General features: G+C 44.0%; 1 protein-coding gene across 8 annotated transcripts in view; it reads left to right on the top strand.

The window, feature by feature from the left end:
- Positions 1-15,153, top strand: part of Spag17 (sperm associated antigen 17) — a 127,926-nt gene that overhangs the window by 81,612 nt on the left and 31,161 nt on the right. For all 8 annotated transcript variants that reach the window (XR_011368688.1, XR_011368689.1, XM_070006446.1 and 5 more), the window contains 6 exons: positions 2,959-3,072; positions 5,378-5,553; positions 7,517-7,634; positions 9,255-9,433; positions 10,634-10,793; positions 13,599-13,822. Coding sequence is in view for 6 of the 8 variants with exons in the window: in XM_070006446.1 (XP_069862547.1) it covers positions 2,959-3,072; positions 5,378-5,553; positions 7,517-7,634; positions 9,255-9,433; positions 10,634-10,793; positions 13,599-13,822 (971 nt within the window). In the remaining 2 variants the exon portion in view is untranslated. The remainder of the gene's footprint in view (positions 1-2,958; positions 3,073-5,377; positions 5,554-7,516; positions 7,635-9,254; positions 9,434-10,633; positions 10,794-13,598; positions 13,823-15,153) is intronic.

Genomic DNA, 15,153 nt, shown 5'->3' with positions numbered 1-15,153 from the left:
AGCTGATAAGAGGCGGCTTATTACTTAATTCCTACTTAGAGCTTGCCTCCCCTTCCATATAAATGGTGGGGTTTTCTTCCTGTACTCTATAGTTCCAGTGGCACAGATTTCCTTAGGTTTCCAGGACAAGGGGAAAATCCGGCTGCTCATGGCAGTCACCTGAATGGAGGTCAGAGGTACCAGTGGATCCGTTACTTAAATGTGATGAAACTTCCTCGTGATGCGGTGTGACACTGCCAAGCAGCACACCTTGCCTTGAGAACAATTTTAGGTCCACAGCAAAGCTGACAGAAGTTGGAGACATTTCCACACACATCTGGCCCCCTGCATGCAAATAGCCTCTCTCTGACTGCCTCTGTTGCCCTCCCTCTCTCTCTCCCTCCCCGCTCTTTCTCCCTACCCCCCATTACCCATTTTAGCAGGATCTAGAATTATCTAGCGCTCTGGAACCACATTTAGAAACCAAGGACCACCTAAGAGAGAGTGCCAGTATTCTTCAATAAAGTCCATTGACTGGAAACAGAAAACCAACCATCAACAAATAAAAGGAACACTTGATTTCCTCTCGCTCATTTCCTTTTTTTTTAGTTGGTTGTGAGGCCTGAACTCAGGGCCTGGGTGCCGTCCCTCAGCTCTTTAGCTCAAGGCTAGCGCTCTACCACTAGAGCCACTGCACCACTTCTGGCTTTTTCTGCTTATGTGGTGCTGAGGAATTGAACCCAGGGCCTCATGCATGCAAGGCAAACACTCTACCACTGAGCTACCTTTCCAGCCCCCTCTGGCTCATTTCTTCTCACACTTACCCCAATTGATGATGGTGGGTTATCTCCCATGACCCTTGTTTCCTTAGGTTTCACAAGTGGTGTTTGTCATACGTCCCATGTAGCAAAGTGGCACAACCTATTCTCACTATATCATACAGAGATTGGCATCTCCATCCTCAACCAACTCCTGGCAACCACTGGGTGGTTGGCTGTGTCCACAGTTTGGACTTTTCTAGAATGTCATATTGTGTGGATCACACAGGGGGTAGCCTTTTCACTGGGGTTCTTTCCCTTAACTATATGTGTGGAGAATTCTACTCTGTCCCCTCATGACTCTATCGTTCCCTGAGTAATATTCCACTGTCTGGACATACCACAGTTTATCCATTCACCTACTGAAGGACATTTTTGGTTGTTTTCAAGTTCTGATAATTGTGAACAAAGATTCTGCACACAGCTTTGTGGACATGAGATTTTAGTTCATTTGAGGAAATATAAAGGGACATGGTCGCTTGGTCGGGTGAGAGTGAGTCCACTAAACTGTCTTCCAAAATGGCTCCCCCCCAACCTTCCCCCCAGCTCTGCCCACAGCACGCACCAAGCGTTCCTGTTGCTCCACATCAGCACTGTCAATGATTTTGGTTTTCTCCATTCTGTAGGTGTACCCTAATTGTAATTTGCATATCTCTGATGATGTGATGTCCGGCACCATTTGCTGTATGTTTGTCTTCTTCAGTGGTGCTGTTTGGCTTATCTCTTACCAGGCTGTTCATTCTCCTTTTTGTGGAGCTTTCAGAGTTTTTTTTTGTTTTGTTTTGTTTTGTTTTTTGGTGAACATACTGTACAGAGGGGTTACAATTACATGGGCAGGATAATGCGTGCATTTCTTACCAAGCATTGCAGCCTCCTCCTTTGTTTATCCTTCACATCCCTTCCCAGCCTCCCCCCTCCCCCCGCCCCCGCAATCCTTCTCCCCCCCCCCCAACCCCCCGCACAGACATTGTAAAGCTCGTTATGGACATGACAACTTGTACTGGAGCTTTCAGAGGTTTTTTTTTTTAACTTTTTTATTGTGAAAATACTGTACAGAGGAGGGGGTTACAGTTACATGAGCAAGGTAATGACTACATTTCTTATCAAGCATTGTTGCCTCCTCCTTTGTTTTTTCCCTACCATCCCTTTCAGAGTTCTTTGTGTGCTGTATATAATAGTCCTTTAGCAGATGCATGCTTTGCAATATGTTCTCCCAGTATGTACCAGTATGTTTCCACTCACAAATTATTATTTTTTATTCCACTGACCACTGGAATTACCCAGGTTAGAAGTTATCTCTACTTGGGTTCCAGTACAGAAAAATCAACATTTTACCATTTTCACTGCATGTTAACAGAGGAAATGAAAACAAAGCAACAAAATAGAAAATTTACAAATCTTCTCATTTGTCTTAGACATGTATATTTCTAACAAATTTTGCTTTAAAAGGATGTTTGACTAGAAAAAATTTTTAAAGGTTTTTAAGTATGTAAAGAATTTACAGTTGGCACTTGTGTCTTATACCTGTAATCTCTGCTGCTCAGGAGGCTAAGATCTCAGGATTGCAGTTCAAAGCCAGCCCAAGCAAATAATAATAATAATAATAATAATAATAATAATGAAACTTGTAGCCCCAATTAAGCAGCAAAAAGTCAGGATTGGAGCTGTGGATCAAATAGTAGAGCACTAGCCTTAAGCGAAAAAGCTAAAGGACAGCGCCCAGGCCCTGAGTGTAAGCCCTAGGACACTCTCTCTCTCTCTCTCTCTCTCACACACATACACACACACACACACACACACACACACACACACACACACACATACACACACACACAGTAAGGAATTAAATATTTAACAGTATGGCTTAAAATGTGGAGAAATGGAGATTTGATCTAATGGTTTGCATCTTGAAGCTCTTGAGAATAGTCTAGCAGAGCAATAATCTGCACTGAGGGCCAGGGCATTCTTCTTTCTGTCATTCCTTATGGCAAGAGCCTCTGGCTCCCAGCTCTGAGTACATAGCAGGAACTGAGCCGATCACTTCTCAGCTGATTGTGATAGAATAACTAAGACCTCCATCCCCATCTGTGCTGCCCTCTGAGTTATGCTTCCATGTCCTTGAAGCAAAAAGAAATCTCCTTGATCTGATTTTGTCTTTTAGAAGACTCGGACACAAAGAACATCATTGTCAGTAAGTTTGGATCCTTTTCCGCCGTGTTAGAAAATGGAATCTGCCTTTCAATAAGCTACTATGGGCCAGGTGGAACGGCACCAGGTAAAATAAACACAACAGAAGGGACAACTGGCCAGGAACTGGTGCCCACACCTCTAATCCTAGCCACTCAGTGGCCTGAGATCTGAGGATCGTGGTTCAAAGACAGGCCAGGCAGACAAATCTGAGAGACCCTATTGGTCCAATTAACCTGCAATATGCTGGAAGCAGAGGTATGGCTCAAGTTCTAGAGTACCAGACATAAGCAAAAAAGCCAAGGGAGTTCAAGCCACAGTACCAGCACAAAACTAATAAATTAATAATAATAAACATCTGTACCCCCATGGCCAGAGCCAAGAGATCCTCGACCATCTTCAGTCAACATGCTCCTGATTTCATCCCTTTTTCAGTATTTTTTTTGCAAAGCTGAAATAAAAGGTGGGGGTGTTGTGTGTGTGTGTGTTACATATACGTGTATACATGTGTGTACATATACAACATTTCATACAGAGTAAAATAACGATTGGCTTGTAAATATTTGACTTCTTGTGCAATATTTTATACCTATATACCTATACCTATATACCTATATACCTATTTTATACCTATATGTTTTATCCTATATGTTTACACACACATACAAATATTCCAATCATTATTAATTGGCCTGCAAAAATATTCCTGTCAGTTGGTTCCAAGAACACATGGTTTGCCACAGAACCCTCTTGGTTTTGTTCAGAATCATATTTCTAGGCATCCTGTAACTATAAAGCTGCTCTCTGTGTGTCAGAATGTTCATCTTATAGGAGCCACCCGCTGGACAAATTCAAAGATTTCCCCATAAACAGATTCTCCCAACTGGAAGCCACGTCCTTTCCAAACACAAAATAGTAGTCATTATACCAGGAGCCAATTAGGAAATCTGCAACTTCCCATGCCGTTTAAATAGAATTAATCACAACATAATTTTGAATATAATACAAAAATCTATATAACCTTAAAATTTTGTGTTAGTTATCTGCTCTACTATTTAGTTTTCTGCGGAGACAATATTTGTATGAATCATTCCTGTCTTGTTTCTTAACTTAGTAGAGTTTGAAATGTCTCTGGCACCACAGTCAGAATCTGTGGCTCAAGTCTGTAATCCTGGCTACTTGGGAGGTAGAGATGGGAGGAATCATGGTTTGAGGCCAGCCAGGGGGAGAGAAGAGGTTCCAGGGATTATATCCTGACTTATTGTGGAGCACGAGGTAGCACCTGATATCCCAGCTCTACAGGAAGCACGGGGGCTAGGCACAGGGGCACACACCTACCACCCTCAACTACACAGGGATGTACAAGGAGGAGAAAGTCAGCCTAAGCTGGCCAGTGTAGAAAGTGAGGTCCTACCTTGAGAATAGCACGGCAAAAGGGACTGGAGGAATAGCTCAAGTAGTAGAATGCCTGCCTAGCAAATGTAAGCTCCTGAGTTCAACACCCAGTACCACTCTCTCTCTCTCTCTCTCTCTCTCTCTCTCTCTCTATATATATATATATATATATATATATATATATATATATATATATATATATGGAGGAGGAAAGAATGAAGGGAGGAAAGGAGGAAGGAAGGTAGGAAGGAAGGAAAAAAGGAAGGAAGGAGGGAGGGAGGGAGGGAGGGAGGGAGGGAGGGAAAGAAGGGAGTTTGGATCTGAAATGGAGAAGCAAGTCCATGCCTTACAATATAAATTTTGGGAGAAAAGCATAGGTGTCAGTGCGGGAGGATGAGGACAAACTGAGCAGTGAGGTCAGGAAACAATGGGGAGCAGGCTTCAAGAGGAGGAGGGTTCTCTCCCGAGCTCCCCACCTGAGTTCTCTTCTCATCTGCTCTCCTGTTACAATTCTCTAAAGCCCAGAAGAGAAGAGATAAAACACAAGACAACTTTTTTTGTCAGTTCAGCCAGAAATGACCATATTTTTGGGCTTCGTGGTATCCTTTATTATATTTCTACTTCACCTATCTTACATTCTGCTACTTGGGCACGGATCTGAGACCCCATAAGACTTTAACCCTCTTTTCATATTTCCATGTTTTTCACGTCGGTGATGGGCTTGACTCCTGAATCAGGCCTACCAAAGGATTACCACTCTCTCATTTTCTGTCTTTAGTTGTGACTTTCAGATAAACTATATCACACCTGAAATACAGCCAAGTGATAAACATGTTGAGCAAGGGGGAAACTGTTACCCAGAGAAAGAGAGAGAGAGAGAGAGAGAGAGAGAGAGAGAGAGAGAAATGGGGGGGTAGGGAGAGAGGGAGGTTGTGTATTTACTAAGGGTGCTGAGTACAGCTGTCTGACTTTCCGTGCTTTCTCTTTGGCTGCCACAGAGGAGAAAGACCCTGCCCTGGAGCCGATGTTGAATATTCCTTCGGCACACACCCCAACAGTGGTGCCTGTGGTGGTGACGGCACCACCAAACAAAGCCAAAGCCAAAGGCAAAGGCAAAGAGAAACCCAAAGAGCCCAGCAAAGAGGAAGAGCACCCCAAAGAAGAAGAGAAAAAGGTCGTGACCCTTGCCACTCTGCCCCTGCTTCAGTGTCTCATGCATCAAATCCATGCCCCGTCACGAGTGCCTGCATTTAGGAGCAGGTGCATTCTCATTCCTGGGACCGCAGCCTGGGACCAGGAGGACTGGCCACAAGGGTGGAACCCCCTCTCTAGGAGACATGGCCACACACAAGCGGTTCCAGGTCATGCACTTGAAACCCAGAAGGACCAGTTTGCTCTTTTTCCCACTACGGTTCTTGGGTTTTCTTTGCTTTGAGCTGGTTAAATTCCTACTGCTCTAACATAAGTTCATTTAGCTTGTTTGGCAGACAAATGGGACAAGAGCTCCAGTTGTTAGACTAGCACTTAATGACAGAGTGAGAACGCAGCCCGACTAAGTACTGGCAGCTGGCTGCTGGACACCACACACACACACACACACACACACACACACACACACACACACACACACACACACACACACACACACACTTTGATTTTGATCTTTTCCTAGTAGAACACTGACCAAAAGGGAGCTCTAAAAGTGGAATAACAAGGAATCTGCTGGTGAATGTTGACTCCTACTGAATGTGGGCTTTTGCTACTAAAAGTATATTTTCAATTCCTTAGAAGAAAGAAAATATGTTTTAAAAAACAGTGCTTGAGAAGCTCCAATTTCAAAGTCTGTCCCTTTAACAGATAGAGGTGTAACTGTCACTCTGCTTCAGAGTGATATCTGGATAATTCCACTGAGCTCCAGTCAAATGCATGAGCACTGATGGAAAGATCACACCGGTTATTCACCTAAATGTGATTGAGCCAAAGGCAAATCCAATGTCGCTCATCCCCAATTCTCTGTATTGACTGCAGTGAGGTGTGAGGGTGATTCCTGGCCTCAGTTTTGACCCGGGAAGCTTGAGTTTCAGTGTTTTTGTTCTTTCTACAGAACTTCATTAGCTTTAGCCTCTTCGTTGTGCTTCAGTTTTATTCTGAGTTCTTTTGTCCTTGTTTGGCTTGGGAGTTTTGTTTTGTTTAGTTTGAGGCAGGGTCTCACTGGGGCTGACCCCAAACCTGCTACGTCTCTCTCAGACACACAATCCTCCTGTCTCAGCCTTCCAAGAGTTGGAATTGCAGGTATGTATCCCTACACCAGCCTTGCTTTTTATTTTTAGTTCATCTTCAGTAATTGTTCATATTTTTCCATTAGTGACTAAGAAAAGATGGAACAACCTAAATTATCCATCACAGATTAGTTAGGATAAACTCAAGAAAGACCCAGTAGTGGGATCTGCAGGTATAATAAAAGGAATAAGTTCAAAGTATTGAAATGGTTCTTAGAAATGGTACCAAGTCACTGCTTTCCTCAGTACACGTGACAGAGCGAAGGATTCAGGCCTGACTGGCACAGAATTAATTGGAGTGGTCTCACACACATACACCCGGTTCTCATGAATTGGAAGCAACCTTCTATTGTCTTTTTTTCCTCACATTGCTTTTAGTTGTTACGAAAGCAATGCATATGTATTATAAGAAAAAAAGGACAGATGTTATAAAAGCACGATCAACTGTAAGAATTGCACACAGAAAAGGCTGTGGCGTGCTCGTACACCACGCTCTCTCTGCTGATCACAATGCATTGGCCTTGCAGCCACAAAGCACCTTAGATGGTGATTTACAAACAGTAGAAGTTTGTGGCTCACATGAAGCTTTCCTCCTGTTGAGGTAGCATTCAGGCCCTAAGCCCTCCCTCAGTTCCCTCCCGATTATTCCTATTGCTCCTAATCCCCTCATTGTCTAGATACCCCTCTTCAGGCAGCAGCAGAGGCCTGAGGATGGGGGTGGGGGGGACCTGTGGCAGGTTCTACTCAGGTGTTCACAGGCTCCCTCCCCAGGGCCCTCCTCAGCCCTTGGCTGAGTGCGTGCCTTGGAGCTCATTGAGAAAACAGCATGCAATGACTCATTTGCCAAATTCCTTACAGGAAGAAGTAGAACCAGAACCTGTTATCCAAGAGACTCCGTATGTCCCCACCTTCCAAAACCTGAACGTGTCTTGCCCCAATGGGCTCCTGTTAACCTTCCTTGGGCAAGAGCTTACAGGTGAGTCCTAGCTATGTTTAAGGGGCAAAAAGCCCTGTATATAAAATAGATCACAAGCAGGCAGGGCAGTGCGTGTTTGTAAGTCTGGCACATGGGAGGCCTGGGGGCTGGAGGATCATGAGTTAAGAGGCCAGCCTATGCTACATAGCAATAGCTCTATGGGGAACACAAAAACAAAAGCAGACCTCTGCTGAAAACTGTACATTTTCCCTAGCAGGTAAGCACATCTCTTTTTAACAATGAACTGTAGATTCGTTTCAAATAAGGAGCACAATGATAATGCGTGTTTTTCATGCACTCACTATGGCCAGATGCCGAATTCTTAACATACTTGGAAAAATACACTTGGTACTAATAACTGCATTTTCCAAGCTCAGGATACTGAAGAAGCAGGATCACCAAAGACCCCAGAGATTGGGTTAGGATGCTGTTCTTGGGCCAGGCGTGAGGAGCCAGGGGCTCTCACGTCTCCTAGGTGGGCCTGTCTTCCTGCCTCTCAGAGGACCATAGCGGAATAACCATCTGGTTGCTAAGGACAGAGGACAGTGAGCCACGATAGAATGAGGAACATTCATCCATTTTTTTTCCTTCCCTTTTTTTTGTATTATCTTTAAGTGTTGTACAAAGGCATTTTAATTCAGCATGTCAATTTATGAGGACAATACATCTTAATCGATGTCACCCCTCACTCAACCTCACCCATCCAGTCACAGTTCACTGATGTACACTAGATATCATGACCTATGCATCTGCCCTTTCTCTCTCTAGTTGGCCTGATGCACTCCCCTCACATCCCCCTCCCCACCTCCCCTGACAAAATGTATTTCAGCTTCCAGATATTCCTTTGGTTAAACCATTAGTTGCTCAAAGGAGTTACACCATTGGAATTCTCCTGTGCATGTACCATTTGTGTGTCTATGTATATGATCTCATATATGATTTCATCTGATATCTATATGGAAGCAGTAATGTGCCCTTTGTCTCTCTGACCCTGATCCACTTCACTTAACATAATATTTCCAGGTTCATCCACTTCCCTGAAAATCACATAGTACATTCTTCCTGGTGGATTGAAAACCAGGCTTACCGGCCACGTGTCCATGTGTCATTTTATGGGGTGGGGTCTGTTCTGTTGCAGTGGTCTGCTGGTCCCATTGGTGCTAGAACATTCAGGTGGATAGATGAGGACAAATAGGCTTCCTTACTTAACAACACAGGGTTTCTTCACTGGGGCCTGGACAAGACTGTTATTTACATGAAGACTTGCTCTTGCTGTAGAAGTAGACAGTGTAATGAAGCCACTGGGACCGAACTTGAGTTCAAGCTGGCCCCGAGAAAAACGAAGTACATGACCCCTTTATTTCAATCACTGGGACCATGTGTCCTCATCTGATCAAAATCAGTTAGATGTTAGCTGGGTACTGATGTCTCACATCTATCATCCTAGCTACTCAAGAGGCTGAGATCTGAGGATCACTGTGTAAGCCAGTCCTGGAAAGACAAATCCATGAGATTCTTATCTCTATCCAGCAAAAAACCAGAGAGAGGTGTGGCTCAAACAGGCCTGACAGTGTCAGCTAATTTTCTAGTGTAACAGACTAGCTCTGTTTTGTGTTTAAGATCAAAATACCCCAGATGAGGAACGGACCTGGGCTATCACGGTTCGTCAGAGCTACCCCCAGAGGGCCCAGCACTATGAGTTCTACAAAACTGTGATGCCGCCCCCCGAGCTGGAGGCCTCCAGAGTTATCACCAGCCAAGGCACAGTTGTCAAGTACATGCTGGATGGGTCCACCCAGGTAAAACCATGCTTACGCAGACTGCTCTTCCATGCGGAGATGGGCTGACAGGGAGAAAGCATAGCATAGCATAGTATAGCATAGTATAGCATAGAATAGAATAGCATAGAATAGCATAGCACAGCATAGTATAGCACAGCATAGAATAGAATAGAATAGCATAGCATAGCACAGCATAGAATAGCATAGCATAGCATAGCATAGAATAGTATAGCATAGTATAGAATAGCATCGCATAGCATAAAATAGCATAGCATAAAATAGCATAGCATAGAATAGAATAGCATAGCATAGCATAGAAGAGAATAGCATAGCATAGAAGAGAATAGCATAGCATAGAACAGCATAGCATAGCATAGAATAGCACAGCATAGTATAGAATAGCATAGAATAGCACAGCATAGTATAGAATAGAATAGACTAAGGAGGCACAAGTCACTCAGCCTTGTATTCTTAGCTACTTAGGAGACGGAGACGTAAGGATTGAGGTTCAAAGATAGCCACAGCAGGAAAACCCCTGAAACTCTTATCTCAACTAACCAGTAAAAAGCCAGAAGAGAAGGGGTAACATTGTCCAAAAAAAAGAAATGCACTCATTACCGAGCTAGGAAATGGCAACTCCTCTGTACAATACCTTAATGATAATACAATCATATATTTTTAAAAACAGAAGTGGAGCTGTGGCTCAAATGGTAGAGCATCAACTCTGAGGAACAAAAGCTAAGGGACAGCCCCCAGGTCCTAAGTTCAAGCCCTGGCCCCAGCATTAAAAGAAACAATTAGCTACAAAAGAATAGTTGAACCAGAAAGACCTTAGCCTCCCCATCCTTCTGTTCCCTGGAGCGGTATACACAGAGCCAGATGGAGGCTTATGCAACGCCTAGAGCCTCTCTACCTAGGAGACAGAAGTTAAAAGAAATAAGCGATGACCATTTTAAACGTAATCAGTCGAAAAACTGAAAATTGTCCATATGATTTTCCAATCGCCTGGAGTAAAGGTGATGAATGGAAAAATAAACCAATCCAACCACAGTTAGAACACAGAAACAAACAGGACAACAGGTAAATGGAAACTAGGAAGCCACTTTCCTACCCTTCGGTTTGCAAGCAGTCTGGTGCTGCATCTTATTATTTTAACCCCCAAAGGTCAGCCACACAGGGCTGGTTAAGCAGCCTCTGCCTCACTTGTGTTCCCTTTAGATTCTCTTTGCAGACGGTGCTGTGAGCAGCAGTCCAGATTCCGGTCCTGTGTGTGCCTCTCCCGAGACGTCCACAAGCCCCCACAACGGAGATATGGTGGACACGGCTTCTCAGCAAAAATCAGAAACCGTCCCGTCGGAGATCGTCATCACAAAGAAGGGTGAGCAGCAAAGCCTCCCAGCTTGTTCCAGACAATACTTCTTGCCCTGAATACATTCATGAGTGTCTATTGGAGCATGGACAGAGTTTTGTGCTCAACCCAGAACCACACCCTGTTTCATAAACAGCTTCCCTCCGGCTCCAGCTAGTGCTAGTGGCTCATGCCTGTCATCCTAGCCACTCAGGAGGCTGAGATCTGAGGATCTCGGTTCAAAGCCAGCCTTGGGGGAAAAAAAAAGGTTTTGGAGATTCCTTTCTCCAGTTAACCAGTAAAAATTGAGAAGTGAAGGCATGGTTCAAGGGGTAGAGCAGAAAAGGCCAAGCCAGAGTGTGAGGCCCTGAATAGCCCTTCTGGTCTTGGTCTCAGATTTTGAGGAAGTAGATGAGCTGTAGGTTTGAGGCTTTCATGTAGTAACTTCCAAAGCAGAAAGGAAAGTGAAGCAGAAAGGGGGTGAAGACAGGAGCTTGCTTCAGGAGACTCTCTTCACCCAAGAAGGCTGTAGCTCCTACTTCACCCTCAGCCATTGTCTCTTAATTTATTTTTTTTTTTTTGTCAGTTGTGGGTCTTGAACTCTGGGCCTGGACACTGTCCCTCAGCTCTTCAGCTCAAGGCGAGTGCTTTACCACTTAAGCCACAGTGCTACTTCCATTTTTCTGGTGATTCATTGGAGATAAGAGTCTCACAGACTTCCCTGCTTTGGCTGGCCTTGAACCTAGATCCTCAGATCTCAACCTCTTGAGTAGCTGGGATGACAGCTGTGAGCCACGGGTGCTTGGCCTCCATCCTCTCCTTATTTCTTATTGACTAGACTCAGCTGGGCACCAAGGCTAGAAAAACAATTACCTGACATTTGAGGTCTTTTTGTTAGAAGAGGAGCCCTGTAGTAAGGATAAAGAGAGAGGATATAATGGAGTCAGTAACTGTCTCCAGTAATCAAAATCCCAGCACTGCTTGTCCCGGGTGGCCCTGGTTCATAGAACAGAGAATGCCTGTCTGCTCACCTAGGCCAGGCTAGACCTTATCCACCCGGTTACATTCCATTTGACAAATAATTAATGTATCCATTTCTTTTGCATTTAGTTGATTACCTAGTGAGGTTAAGTATTTAAAGATGTTTATTGGATTTTCACTCATTTTGTAAATAAGAAAGACTTAATCAATTTCATTATGTTTCATACACCATCTATTTCATTACAGTGTTTTCTTTGTAAAAATTGAATTATTTCAACTTCTTTCTACATTTCTCAATCTAAGAAGTGGTTTTAGTTTGTTGTCATAGTTGAGTTTTAGCTAACTGCTTGAAAGTTGTTGAGACATAATTTATAGCCTCATCTATAGTGAAGGTTGTTTTTTTTAAAGAATTCTGTGATTGAAAATAGCATATTTACTATAGTTGTACAGTGTTTTCATGATATTTATTAGATGAAACTTGTTAGTTGTGTTGTGCAGATCTAAACACATTCAGCAAACTTCTAGAAAGGGCAAGACAGTAAATATTTTAGTCTTTGTTGTCCATAAGGTCTTTGTCACAATTATACAAGTCTTCTCTTAGAGCACAAAAATAACCATAGACAAATACACAATAAAGTGTGGCTGTTCATGGGCAGTAAGATTTGAGTTGCATATAATTTTCACGTGTCAATTTCTTTTCAGTTGTTTAGAAATATAAAAAAGGATTATGACATCGAAGGCTGTATAAAACAGACAGAGGCTTTATTTACAACCTTTATTCATATTTTTAAACCTTTTTTAACCTACTATATCAGTTTACATGTTTAAATTGACTGGAAGGATGAAATTGTCTCATCAGTGCTGTGTTCCTTCTGATTTAATATTAAATGTTAATTTTCTTCATTATGAAATTAATTTGTTTTCATAATAGTTGTCAGATTTACCTTCATATATTTTTAAGGATATAGTTTTAGATACTTACAACTTTAGAATTATCACATCTTTATGGTAAATAAATCTTTTCCATTATTTTACAATGGCTTTTTGGTTGTGATGGTGGTTGTGGGGCTTGAACTCAGGGCCTGGGGCACTGTCCCTGAGTTCTTTTGCTCAAGGCTAGTGCTTTACCACTTTGAGCCATAGCACCACTTCCGGGTTTTGAGTGGTTCATTGGAGTCACGAGGACTTTCTTGCCTGGGCTGGCTTTGAACCTCAATCCTCCTCAGATCTCAGCCTCCTGAGAAGCTAGGATTACAGGTGTGAGCCACCTGCACCCAGCTTATGCTAACTTTTGATTGTGGCTTTTTTTTTCTTCTGATGTTCCTTTTGCTTAATGTAACTCCAACTGTTCTACTGGAAAACTTTTCCTACACTTACTTTTCACACTCGGTGGTTTACATTTAGATGAGTCTCTTTTCAAGAGTACATCGATGGATATTTCACGTCTTAAATCTGAACTTCTTGTTTTTCGGTATTTTAACCCATTAATTGCATAACTCATCGTTCCTGACATTTTCCTTGTTGTCCTCATCCTTGAGCAAAAATTTTACTAAGCATAGAGTTCCCCAGCCTGAAGGACAGCATCATGGGGGAAGGGGGGGCGAGGTCAGTTACTGTAGAGTCCTCAGTTCACAAGCACCCGGGGACACTGCATGGACCATGACTTTCCAACTCTTTTGGCCTCCAATGTTGCTTTTGAAATGCTGGCTCTCAATCTACTGGTCATGGCTTTAAAGATGTAATGGTCTGCGTTTTCCTCATCATTGTGTGGGCTTCTGTGAATGTGTCCAAGCAGGAATTCACTGGCCTGCTTGTCTACCTTTGCTCCACTGCTGTCCGGTTTCCCTTCCCCAGGTCACAAAGGTCACAAAAGCCAGTCATCTGGCTCGCATAAGAATGAGCCCCACGAGCCGCCCACCATAGAGGTGCCTCAGGTGGCCACGCCTATGGAGAGCCACCTGGGCATCTGGTACACAACCACGCCCGACGGAAAGCGGATCGGCACCAAAGGGCTGGAAAGAATCCAAGACTTGGTCCCGTTCCTGTCCTTCCAGGCCACAGACCCCATCAACGAAACGGTACGGCAGATGGCTGCGAACTACAAAACTGTCTACGACCTGAGAGTCTTTAAGACAGCATATAGGGGTGGGGAAGGTGCCTCAGTGATACAGTGCTTACTTAGCACTCGTGCAGCCCTGGGTTTGAAAGCCAGAAGTGATGCTGTGGCTCAAGTGATAGAATGCCAGCCTTGAACAAAAGATCAAGGACAGTGCCCAGGCCCTGAGTTCAAGCCCCAGGACTGGCAAAAAAAAAAAAAAAAGACAGCATATAGGAAAGTGTATAGAAAATAATTTTAAATAATTGTTTAATATCTGTATTTTGATCTGGCTGTGCACACACACACAGACACACATTTACAAGTACAAACACTTCACAACACAATATGTTTGACTTGACTTGTAAGCTTTATTACATTCTTAATGAACAAAAATGTCCATTTTCCTCAGTGAGTCTTATCACCAATAGGGAAGAACAAAGCAATCGATCTCTAAGAGCTTGAGAGTCAGCATAGCAATGGCAGAAATCCTTCCCGAGCACCTGCTGTGTCCGGGCCAGCTGCCACACTTCCCCTTGGCCAGCTCAGCTTTCCATCTTCAGATAGGACATCCAAGCCAGGGAAGTTGAAAAGCTTGCCCCGGATCGCTCAGCCAATGGCAGTGTCAGAATGCAGGCTCCAGACAGCCTGGGGGGGGGTCCCACACATCCCCTGCCAGGCAAGAGGCCAACATGGTCTTGTGGCCAAACTGGACAATGGGTAAATGGGTGGTTTTTTCACAACCCAGACCTCAAGTCTTATGTGTAGAGGGAAACACTGGGGGGTCCCACACATCCCCTGCCAGGCAAGAGGCCAACATGGTCTTGTGGCCAAACTGGACAATGGGTAAATGGGTGGTTTTTTTCACAACCCAGACCTCAAGTCTTATGTGTAGAGGGAAACACTGCCCTGTGGAAAGCCCTCTGACACACCTCCCATCATGCATACACTAGAGAGCCGAACCACTACCAGAAACAGGTGGGAACACGGATACCCAGGTATTCAAACTCAGGTCTGAAAGCTAACAGGCTGACCCAGGGACTGCCCCTTGTCTTTCTACCAGACGGATCCAGCCATTTGTGTTCTTCTCCAACCTTCCTTCCATCTGTCCATAATAACATTCTCCACCGGCACAGAAGGGATTATGGCTACACTTGACAGTGGAACTCACAGCCCAGGGCAGACCTGCACCCATGACAGCATGAACTAGTGGTCGGAAAGGATGCCACGGGGAAGGCCGTCCATTCTCCTCCCGAGGCAGCCCAGGCCTTGCGCGTGGCTTCCTGAACCCCAAGGTCCCAGCAGCATGCGTGG

Source organism: Dipodomys merriami, unplaced genomic scaffold (genome assembly GCF_024711535.1).
Source record: "Dipodomys merriami isolate MVZ:Mamm:240054 unplaced genomic scaffold, mDipMer1.0.p SCAF_7, whole genome shotgun sequence".
In the NCBI taxonomy this organism is placed as follows: Eukaryota; Metazoa; Chordata; class Mammalia; order Rodentia; family Heteromyidae; genus Dipodomys; species Dipodomys merriami.
Note: the sequence above shows the minus strand (reverse complement) of the source record. Positions and strands in the feature narration are given on the sequence as shown.